Source organism: Nyctereutes procyonoides, unplaced genomic scaffold (genome assembly GCF_905146905.1).
Source record: "Nyctereutes procyonoides isolate TBG_1078 unplaced genomic scaffold, NYPRO_anot_genome, whole genome shotgun sequence".
Classification (NCBI taxonomy): domain Eukaryota; kingdom Metazoa; phylum Chordata; class Mammalia; order Carnivora; family Canidae; genus Nyctereutes; species Nyctereutes procyonoides.
The window spans coordinates 2,803,353-2,815,602 of NW_026575124.1; the positions used below are offsets into that span (position 1 = coordinate 2,803,353).

The 12,250-nt window shown below is 41.0% G+C and overlaps 1 protein-coding gene and 1 pseudogene across 1 annotated transcript in view; both read left to right on the top strand.

Annotated features, from left to right (window-relative positions):
• The window catches only part of SCN8A (sodium voltage-gated channel alpha subunit 8), a 178,955-nt gene that overhangs the window by 110,475 nt on the left and 56,230 nt on the right, over positions 1–12,250 (top strand). The window contains exon 12 of the mRNA XM_055337028.1: positions 2,269–2,631. Coding sequence (XP_055193003.1) covers positions 2,269–2,631 — 363 coding nt within the window. The remainder of the gene's footprint in view (positions 1–2,268; positions 2,632–12,250) is intronic.
• LOC129517432 (U2 spliceosomal RNA) lies at positions 615–757 on the top strand (annotated as a pseudogene).

The following is a 12,250-nucleotide window of genomic DNA, read 5'->3' on the forward strand; positions in this document are numbered from 1 at the left end:
GATCGAATCCCATATCGGGCTCCCGGTGCATGGAGCCTGCTTCTCACTCTGCCTGTGTCTCTGCCTCTCTCTCTCTCTCTGTGACTATCGTAAAATAAAAAAAAAAATAAATAAAATTTAAAAAAAAATTAATGTTGGAAAAAATTAACATTAGCAGTGATGTTTTGAAATTAATGATATTTTGATTATTCCAACTGTTTATTTTGGGTTAAATAAGGTTCCTTTAAGTAAAAGAATAACCGTTATAAGAGTAACCCATATAATTACTAGTAAATAATAAAACCTTTTTGGCATCCTCAGAAATCAAGGAATGGATTACCTTTAACAACTCAGTAAGAGATCATTTCGCATAAAAAAAAAATATATCATTTGGCAAGTTGGGTGGCTTACAGTTCTTTGCTTTCAAAAAAATTGAAAGACTACCTGATTTGATTGTCAGCCAGTAGATAAATTCTACCGATAGCTTACTATGTGATTTTGGCATATAACTTGAAAGGAGTTCAAAGATTTAAGTGACATTGCCATAACCAAATCCTTCTGTTCCAAGATACTATTTACTACTTGGATAAGGTTTCTCAGCACTTAAAATCTAATATTAGAAGGGGAAGGGAGAGGTCGCTTCTTGGCCTTTTGGCCAAGATCAAGTATAGTATCTGTTCTTATCAGAGAGGGAAGGGAGAGTTGATTTTTGAGCCATGTTTGATTCTAATAATAAATAATACTATGTACAAGTATTACATCACCAAAAACACCAATTGGAACAAAAAACTCACTAAGAGATATATTTTAATAAAATTTTCTTTTTAAGCTTAGTAATTACTTATAAAATATAATATATATATACACCTTGATCGATTTTATTAAAAAGAATTATAATAAATAATCAATCCAGGAGAATTTTTAAAAATTCTTTGAGATTCATGGCCACAGGAAAATTGAAAAATTTTTAAGTATACTTTATAATTTTTATTTGAAGGAAAGTATTTAGAGGTGGATCAGTAAGGGGCACCTGGGTGGCTCAGTGGTTGAGCATCTGCTTTTGGCTCAGGTCGTGATCCCAGGGTCCTTGGATCGAGTCCCACATCGGGCTCCCCACAGGGAACCTGCTTCTCCTTCTGCCTATGTCTCTGCCTCTCTGTGTATGTGTGTCTCTCATGAATAAATAAATAAAAATCTTTAAAAAGAAAGGTGACCAATAAAATATAGGAAAGCATAAAAATATACATTAGCGTACAGTTCTCTAGAGAATGTGGAATTGGAAGTATGAGTTGAAAGAGAAAAAAATGAGAAATTTGTAAATGATAAATAAAAGTTATATTTTTATTTATTTTATTTTATTATTATTTTTTTAAGATTTTGTTTATTTATTCATGAGAGACACAGAGAGAGAGGCAGAGACACAGGCAGAGGGAGAAGCAGGCTCTGTGCAGGGAGCCCGATGTCTCCAGGATCATGCCCTGGGCTGAAGGCAGTGCTAAACCGCTGAGCCACCCAGGCTCCCCAAAAGTTATATTTTTAAGTGTCAATGCTAGAGGGCATCTTGGTGGCTCGTTTGGTTAACATCTGACTCCTAGTCTCAGCTAGATCTTGATCACAGGGTTGTTAGTCCAAGCCCCAAACTGGGCTCCACACAGGGCGTGGAATAGTACTGGGAATTCTATAACTTACAAATATTTAAGCTTTTGATGAAAAAAAATGTCGACTTTAAAATGGAGTAGGAGGGAACATCCATAATATTCAACTTCAAAAAGTACTTCAAGGCCACTGTTGGCATAGGACTCACCTCCCGGGCATGTACTCATCGAGAGAATACCAAGAGATAGAGGCCACTTAAAAATTCGCCCCTTTTTGCCAAGCATAGCATAGAGTCTATCGTGGGTAAATGACAGGCCCACGTCGTGTGAGCTCACGGTAATGAGAAATAGACGCAGCGATGTGTTTGCCTGTGGATTAGCTGCATAGAGCACAAAATCAAAGCATCATTGCACTGCATGGGTGACCAGTCCAGTTTTTCCAGGGTTAGCTGGTCAGAGTCACGTCCCAAGGGTATGGGGCAAGAAGAGAGTGACGAGGGGTGTTGGGTCGTTGTACACACGCACCATCCAGAAGTGCCATCAGGGAACACTGTGTTCCGATACCAGGAGTGCAAGGACGGGGCCAGGACGTGGGGGGTGAGGGTGAGGGTGGGGGGCAATGCCTTTGCTCAGGCTGCGCAGGGGGCCCGTCTCACACCTGTCTCTGTCCTTCTCTGTCTCCCTGTCCCTGCAGTCTCTGCTCAGCATCCCGGGCTCCCCGTTCCTCTCCCGCCACAACAGCAAAAGCAGCATCTTCAGCTTCCGGGGGCCCGGGCGGTTCCGAGACCCGGGCTCGGAGAACGAGTTCGCCGACGACGAGCACAGCACCGTGGAGGAGAGCGAGGGCCGCCGGGACTCGCTCTTCATCCCCATCCGGGCCCGCGAGCGCCGCAGCAGCTACAGCGGCTACAGCGGCTACAGCCAGGGCAGCCGCTCGTCGCGCATCTTCCCCAGCCTGCGGCGCAGTGTCAAGCGCAACAGCACGGTGGACTGCAACGGCGTAGTGTCCCTCATCGGTGGCCCTGGCTCCCACATCGGCGGGCGGCTCCTGCCAGAGGTGAAAATAGATAAGGCAGCTACCGATGACAGTGTAAGGAAGTACACGCACAGCCCCAGGCTAGGCATGGCAGGCTGGCCCGCGCCCTCCTCTTCTCTCCGGCCTGGCCCCACCGCCCCCTGCTTCTGTCTCTCTTCTCCCTCCTGGTTTGGTTCTCTCTCTCTCTCTCTCTTCGGCCCCTCCCTGTTTGCCCTTCCACTTTATTCCCTGCTCTGTCCCCCCCCCCCATCCCTCCTCCTTCCTTGTTTCTGTTGCCCTACTCCATCAACTCTTCACTTTATTTTACCTCTTTTCCTTTCTCTCCATCTTTGCAAGTCTTTATCAGCCTACCCGTTTCCCTCTCCCCACCTGCTTTGACTGAATGCCTCTGGCCAGTGGATCCTGCCCGGATGGAATGAGAATGGCATCCTGCCACCACCAGTGACCAAGTCTGAGCCGGTTTGGAAACTATCATTGCTTCTGTCCCTCCCACGTCCTCTCCTTATAGGGAAACAGCCTGGAATTTAAAGCTCTTATCCTTCTATTCAAACAGACAGACAGACAGACAGACAATACAGCTTAGAATGATTTTCCATGTCTCCTCTGTAAGAATGAGATGTGGTTTTTCCAAAGAGGAACGTGGGTGCATGGTGCTGCGGGCAGGGAGGTGTACATCAGAGAGAGCCAGGCAAGGAGAGGTTAGGGAAGCCAGTGCAGAACTGGAGCTAGACATTCAAAAGGGATTGAAATGGAAATAAATCAAAGGAGGGAAAAGTGGGAGGTTGGGGCAAGAACACATGGTGTATGGGGGAGGAAGGAAAAGGGAAGCAAAAGATGAATTTTAAATGTAATCAAATGTCAGGCTCTGGAGGAGCTGCATATAATAGCTTCGTAAAATCTCTCGTCTAGGGGTTTGAAGAATGGCTCCCCTCCTTGGGAAAAGCTGTCTCTTAACATTTCTTTAAATTCTAAGCTGTTGATACCTTTTTTCTAGTTTCAAATTCTTATAACCTCAGTGATCCTAATCCTCCGTACCTCTAACTCCTTAACTTCCCTCAGCCCTTCCTTAGCTGGCGTAAGCTCCTTGAGATAGCATGCCAGTCCGTTTCGTTCTAACACTTCAGTTTCCTCTAACACAGCACGAAGACAGCCAGTCCTTCAATTAGCATGATGCATGTGTGGAGGGAAACCGGACAGTCAAGGATGGAATTATTCACGATGATCTGTTTTTAACATTTCAGGATAGTTGTTGACTATATAGATACAAATTCAAAAGGCAGTTAGGATGTGTCTGACGTCTTGTCTCTCCTGCCTTTTTATTTAATAGCAAAATACCCTCCCCCACACACGTCTGTTTAGCTCTTTACAAGCTACAAATTATTTTTACATTCATTATTTAATTTGCTCTGAGTAAAAATTCTGTGAGGCTGATTAAGTGGAGATCATTATCCCTGTTTATGGATGGGGAAGTAGGCTCAGAGACTTTGGGCTCCTTTAGGTCACACAGCTCATTTTTAATAGAGCCAGAGCTTTAGGGAAAACTCAGTCTTCTCTTTCTCAATTTTAATGTTTTCTCTGTTTAATCACATGGCTATTTTTCTTCTGGAAAACTGTTTATTTAATATCCACTAAAATAGCAATGATAATAATAAAGTGGTTCCAAAATCCTCCTAAAACTAGACTGTTGGCCAAAATAAATGTTATGGATGATCATCTTTAAGTATAATTTTTGATTGTCCCTGATTCTATATCTAGAGATAAATCTTTAGACTCCATAATTAGACACTTATATTTTCTGAAACAAACAAGAGACGACTATCATCAGAGAATGAGGGGCAGGTCAGCATGAGCAGTACAGTTTGGGCAACTCAAATGTTAAGAGACTTAAATTCTGATATCCTGGCCAGTTTTTTAAATACGTAAGCCAAATAATACACCTTGCTTTTTCTTTGGGGGAAAAAAAAAAAAAGATATTAGGAAAGGTAGCCAGGAAGGTGGAGACTGAACTTCAGCTGAAGGCAGATGAGCACGTTTGGGGGTTTTGTTTTTTGGGTTTTTTGCAGCTTCTGTTATAATGTGTGGGGGGAAAAATTTGAGAGGCAGTTGAGCAGATGGCTATGGAAATAAGGCTGTCTGCAACCGCCTTACATCGTAGCCTACGGAGTGCTACCTTTGGGTTTGGGGGGGCCTACACACTCAACACCCTCTAAGCGCTCAAGACACTCTTTGCAGTGGTCCCAAGTGATGATGGTGACAGATTTGAGGATTCCCAAGGCCAGGAGGGCAGATCCCAGCATGACAGGAAATGAGGTAGGCAGGACTATTTCATTCCCAAAAGGCTTCATAACTAGGAAAAGCTATTTCATTAGAAGCCATAAAGAAGCACTTCCTAGCTGCTAATGGTGTGGCCGTATACGTAAGTTCTTTTTTTTTTTTTTTCTTAAGTTCTATTAATATGCCAAAAGACAAAACAAAACAAACCCAGCCTGCATAGAGTTAGTGTGGTATATCAATCAGATCTATAGAAAGACAAACTACTGACTAGAATTTAACAGTAGTTGTTGCCTTTGGGAGGAGAAATTACAGGTGACTTTTTTTCTTCCTTACACTTTCCTGCTGTTTACAGTTTTCTACAGTGGACATAATAATTATAGCCACCATATATTGGGTTCTTGCTCTAGTTATGCTAAGCACTCTATATGCATCATATCATTTAATTTCTTATAACCATTGTGTTCAGTAAGTGGTTTTGTCCTATTAACAGGTGAAGTTCAGAGCTTTAATGACTTGTAGCGATGGAGTCTTCCTGATGTCCAAGAGTCCCTCCTGGCTGCTTGAATACTAGCTTCTCTGGGAAGTGGGAAAAACATTTATCATTTGTCTTAGAATGATACAATTGATTTACTCATGTTATATGAAGCCCAGGCCAGAGGAGCAACAAATACCTCTTTAGGCTAGAAAATAGCACGATTCTTACTGTCAAAATATTTGGGATTCGTCTCCAGCCATGGATTAACTCCCCTTTGCCTGAACCACTAGAGTGCTTCCGTAGTGTGCTCATGCTCTATGGAGTTGTATAGGAGCTGCTGAGGCCCACAGGCTGGTCTCATCAGTATTGATTCTTAGGCTATGCCACACCTGTATTTTTTCCTGAGACTTACATTAAAAAATATAATATTCTCAGAGCACCTGGGTGGCTCAGTGGGTGAAGCCTCTAACTCTTTTTTTTTTTTAAGATTTTATTTATTTATTCATAGACACAGAGAGAGAGGCAGAGACACAGGCAGAGGGAGAAGCAGGCTCCATGCAGGGAGCCCGATGTGGGACTCGATCCCGGGTCTCCAGGATCACACCCCAGGCTGCAGGCGGCACCAAACCGCTGCACCACCAGGGCTCCCCAAGCCTGTGACTCTTGATTTGGGCCCAGGTCATGATCTCGAGCCCCACGTTGGGGCTCCATGCTCAGCAGGAAGTCGGCTTCTCTCCTTCTCCCTCTGTGCTTCTCCCTGCTTGTGCTTGTGCTCCCTCTCAAAAAAAAAGGAAAAGAAAAACATAAAATACTCCTCTCTGTGGGAAAAAAAGATGTTGAGACATGTAGAGTTTCATCAGAAAGTATTTCATCTGTTTGTTAATTATCGGGCTATGACTGGTGATTGTTTTTCTATAGTTTGGGAATTTTTGCTTTTGCTTTTTGCTGAAACAGAGGACGAGGGGACTTTTCCCATGTCTTCATCTCTAAGCTGGAGCAGTATGTGAGAATCTCACCACTCATAGAGAAAGCAGGTGCTGCTGACAACCCAGAAATCACAAGTAACTCAGAAAGCATGTTGTGCTAGCTTGCTGATACACAAGCATTATCTCCTTGAATGCCCACAGCCAACAGACACTACGTTCATGTGCATTTCACTGCAGAGGAAACCGAGCCTTAGAGAAATGAAGCAACTTGTCCAACACCCCACAGTAAGAGAAGGGGCTCAGGCAGTGTGACTCCAGAGCACTGGCCTGTAAGCAGTGCGCGCACCAAACCTGAAGCCTAAGTTCTTCAGTTTACTTACTGATGTCATCCTGGGAAATAAACGTAACCTCTCTAAGCCCATTTCCTTATCTGTAAAAAATAAATAAAAGGACTGATGCTATAGGGCTATTTTAAAGATTAAATATAATAACATTTATAAGCCATGAAACATATTACTTGGCCCATTCTTGGTGTTCAGAAAGCCAATTTCCATCTATTGCCCTATACATTTTTGACCTTTTTAGCCCTGAGAAGTAGACATTAGGATTTCTCCTGAATTACTTGACTTGGAGAGGTTTGGATTCCTTCTAAAATCCTAAAGAAACTTCATCTAAGAAGAAGAAATTATTGTACAATTATTTTAAAGCAGATTACCTACAAAAATTTGAGAAAAGCTTGAACAGGAGATAAATGGCTAGGTTCTAAAGCTACTTCTAAAATGCTCTAAATTTTAGTTCCAAGGAAGGTCATGCCTGATAAATTTCCATTAGTACATCTCTATGGAAAAAGCAGTGTAGTTGAGCTTCCTTGGGCAGATCTATAGAAACATGGGCAGAATCTGCCATCTGTAGGTGTTGTAGGATATCTCTTTGTGAAGGACAGCTACAATTAAGGAGGTTGGAAGTCTGTGCTAAATGTCCTCATAAACTTTGCATTTGGGTTGAGAGAAACAGGACAAATTTGTACTGAGTTTAACTTTCAAAGAATGTAATTAAGGTTCTCTGTGGCTTCCTCTGTTACTGATAGTTTTACGTGAAAGTTCCTTAGAGGCTGAATTCTAAAAAGGCAGAAGTTCCTGCCTTTAAAACTTCACTAATTCTCCTCTTTCCTCCCCAACAAAGTACAACAAAACAAAAGAAGTAAACACCTCCACTTACAGGACTGAGAAATGACCTAAAGAAATAGGGAAGGGGAAGGGAAAGAGTATGGTCCTTGAGTCTCAGCATGGTTGAAGGAAGAAGCTCTCTCCCTCCCTCCCTCCCAGATGAGAAGAATTGAGCAGCTGAGCCAATAGCAGAGACACACAAGCAGATCCTGAGGGAAGGGTGCCTCTGGAGCTGCTGTACATGGGAGAGTCTCCTCCAGCTTTTCTTCCCTCCAGTTGGCTCGAATCTGACACAAGAAACAACAGCCACCAACGCTGATGGGGAATGTGAAATGGTGCGGCCACTTTGGAGAACATTGGCAGTTCCTCAGAAAATCAAACACAAGACTTAACCATATGATCCAGCAGTTCTACTCCTAGGTAGAACTGAAAACAGGTGTTCACACAAAAACTTGTACATGAATATTCGTAAAATCATTATCCATAATAGCCAAAAAGTAAAAACTACCCAAGTGCCCATCAACTGAGGGATGGGTAAATAAAATATGACACATCCATATTATGACATATTATTCAGCCATAAAAGGGAATGAGATATTGATAGGTGCTACAGCATGAATGAACTTTGAAAGCTTTATGCTCAGTGAAAGAAGCCAGGCACAAAGGCCACATAATATATGCTTCCATTTATATGAAATTCCCAGAAGAGGCAAATTTATGGAGACAGGAGGCAGATTATTGGTTGCAAGAGGTTGGGTAGAGGTGTGGGTTGGGAATGGCTACTAACAGGGACTGTGTTTTTCTTTGGTATGACGGAAATGCACTGGAATACATTGTAAATATACTAAAAACCACTGAGTTGCACATTTTGAAACAGTTAAAATGGTGAATTTTATGTCATGTTGTCCTTTTATGTCAGTGTTGTCAAAGTTGAAAAAGAAACAATAGCCTGGGCTTTCAGTGCCAGCTTTCAAAACCTCACTGAGGGAAGAAGGATTTCAGGAACTACCCGTCCATCTTGGATTCCTGTATACCCTGGTTTTAACAGATTCGACTTTCCCAGTATAGGTCTGTTTTTCTGTAGATACTATCTAAGCCCCCAGTTAGTGCTTAACACTTTTAAGTAATGTTCTTCATAGGCAGTTTTAGTTTGTATCATCTTAGGTGGTTAACAGTGATGAATATATGTTTGCTCCCTATCTCTCTGTTAATCAGTCAGATCTGATGAATATTGAGTGACTCCATGTTCAGACAATGACCAGACCATATATTAAAAAAAAAAATAAGACTTTCACCCCCAACCTACCCAAGAAACCAACCCCCTTATCAATGATCAACGACCCAGGCAGCCAGCCTGCAGTAAGTCAGACTTGGAGAGAGCCAGATTGCTATCTTTAGTGACACTCCAGTAAGCTAACTTCTATAACAGTCAGCTCCAAATGGTCAGGACTTGATTAATGCCTGACAGTTTCCCTAATTTTTGTTTTTGCCTTCAGCTTAGGACCCACCAGAGAAAGCCAAATCAATCACCTAGTATGCCCGGCTTCTAGTTAGCCCACCTACAGCTTCTAAGTGCCAGCAACCTTGACATCAAGGCACACTGGAAGCCTTCCCTTTTTTTGCACTATAAAGCTTTCCCATTCTACCTGCCTTTGAGCCTCTGGCAAAACACATGTGATGGTGGCTGACTCCCTACATCAAGCTCAGAATAAATAGCTTTTGCTTTTCCCACTTGATAGATCTTCTTTTATTTCTATGCTACAGATAACATACATATTACATACACACTCCATATTCTTTCTCAAAGGAATTCTACTGCATAATCAGTATTGCAGTAGTACATTGGGTAACCCTCAGCCAGGAGTTACCAAAGATGTGGGTCTAGAGGTGGTGGAGCAAGAGCTGTCCAACCAGCTGAGAGTCGTCCCCTAAACCCCTTTGTACCATAAGACTCTCAGAAAGTACCCTTTCCTACTCGATCCCCTCACCTCTCTGAGCAACTTCTTCTGTCATGTATTATCATAGATTCGTTTTCTTTCATTTTTAAGGACTCATACAATGTGTATTTGGCTTCTTTTGCTCAACAAGATGTTTTTGAGATACATTCATACTGTCAGTACTTCATTCCTGTTATTGATGAGTATAGATAAGGTAATTCATTGTATAAATACACTCCAATGTGTCAATCCACTTTCCTGCTGATGGACATTCAGATTGTTTCCAGTTTTCATTGGTATGAGTAAGCTTGCCAAGAGCGTTCTTGTACAACTCTCTTAATACTCCTGCTGCCAACAGTGTGGTAGAGTTCCAGTTGCTCCACATCCTAGCCAACATTTGGTGATGTTAGTCTTTGATTTTAGCATTTTAGTGGGCATAGACTGTATCTTACTGTGCTTTTAATTTGCATTTCCCTGCTAATTAATGATGGTGAGCGTCTTTTCATGTGCCTATTGGCTTCTCATAGATCTTTTATTAGTTGCTTACTTAAATTTTTCTCCCATTATTTTTTTTAAGATTTTATTTATTTGACAGAGAGCAAGAGAGCACAAGCAGGGGGAGCAGCAGGCAGAGGGAGAGGGAGAGGCAGGCTCCCCACTCAGGAGGGAGCCTGATAGAGGGCTTGATCCCAGGACCCCAGGATCATGACCTGAGCCAAAGACATGCTTAATGTACTGAGCCACCCAGGCACCCCTCTTTTGCCCATTATTTGTTTTTTATATGTTATGGATATAAGTCATTTCTCAGATACATAAATTTTTAATTTTGATAAAATCTAATGTATCTTTTTTTTTTCCTATTGGATGTTTTTTGCATCTTGTCCAAGTAATCTTTGCCATTACCCAAAATTATGAAGTTATTTTCCTTCTATAGATTTTACAGTTCTGAGTTGTACATTCAGGTCTCTGAGCTCAATTTTTGTGTATGAAATTAGATAGGAGTTGACTTAGATGAATATGTAGTTTTTCAGTACCATTTGTTAAAAAGGCTAACTTTCTCCATTGAATTGACTTGGCACCTTGATCAAAGATCAGTTTATGTGTGGGTCTGTTTCTAGATTCTGTTCTGTTGCCTTGATTGGTTTGTCTATGCTTATTGCAATACTACATTTACTTAATTACTATAACTTTATTGTCTTGGAATGAGATAGCATAAGCCCTCCAAACAAACAAACAAAAAAACATTTTAAAGACTATTAAATAATCTCCTAAGAGATTATTTTGCTATTTGGGTATTTTTTTAAAACGTTATTTTCAGGGATCCCTGGGTGGCTCAGGGGTTTAGCACCTACCTGCCTTCGGTCCAGTGTGTGATCCTGGAGTCCCGGGATTGAGTGCCGCATTGGGCTCCCTGCGTGGAGCCTGCATCTCCCTCTGCCTGTGTCTCTGCCTCTCTCTCGCTCCCTCTCTCTGTCTCTCATGAATAAATAAATAAAATCTTTAAAAAAAAAAAAGGTGATTTTCCTATTCTAGATCCTTGGCGTGTCCCTGTACATTTTAGAATCAATTTTTTGGTCAGTTTCTTCAGAAAAGCCTAGAATTTTTATAGTGATTGCACTGAATCTATAGGTCAATTGGGAATAGTAGACATCTTAATTATATTGAATTTTTCAATCTGTGAATGTGTAGTTCTCATTTATTAAAGTCTTCTCAAGTTTCTCTCAGTAAAGTTGTATAGATTGCAGTGGTGGTCTTGCCCATCTTTCATTAGATTTATTCCTTGGTATTTGTATTTTTTTGATACTGTTGTAAAAGGCATAATTTTAAAATTTTTATTTTCAAGTATTTATTGTTGCCAGAACATAGAAATATAGTTGATTTTTGTATATCGACCTTGTATCTCATGACCTTGATAAAATAACATTTTGGTTCCAATAGGTCCTTTTTGGTAAATTCCATAGAGTTTTCTACCTGCATGATAATATTTTCTGTGAATAACAGCAACTGCACCTTTATGCCTTTTGTTTATTTTTCTTGCTTTATTGCACTAGCTAGGACTTCAGATACAAAATTGCATAGAAAGGGGCACCTGGGTGGCTCATTCAGTTAAGTGTCTGCCTTCGGCTCAGGTTATGATCCCAGGGTGTTGGGATCCAGTGTGCGTTGGGCTCCTTGCTCAGCAGGGAGCCTACTTCTTCTCACTCTGCCACTCCTCCTGCTTGTGCTCTCTCTGTCAAAAAAATCATTTAAAAAATTGCATAGAAATGATGAAAGCAGACATTCTTCCTTGTTTCCATTTTTAGAGGAAGATTTCATGTTTCACCAAGAAGTATAATGTTAGCTGTAGGTTTTCATAGATGTTCTTTATCAGATTGAAGTTGCTATATTCTATTCCTGGCTTGCTAAGAAATTTTATTATGCAGAGGTGTTGAATTTTATTAAATGTTCTTTTTCTGCATCTGTGAGATAATTAGATGATTTTTCTCCTTTATCCTGTTAAAGTGATGAATGACATTGACTTTTTTTCCCAATGTGAAACTAGCTTTCCTGATATAAACCCTCTTTGTCATGATGTATTATCTTTGTCTATATCACTAGGTTCTATTTGTTCATGTTTTGTTAAGAATTTCACCTCACTGTTCATGAGGGATACTGGTCTCTGATTTTCTTTTCTTGTGGTGTTTTTGGCAGATTTAGTATCAGGTTATGCTAACTTTATAAAACAAGTTGAAAAGTATTCCCTTATACTCTACTTTCCGAAGGAAGTGGTATTAGTATTGGTATTATATCTTCTGTAAATGTTTGGTAGAATTCACTTGTAGAGTCATCTGGACCTAGAGTTCTCTTTATTGTAAGCTTTTT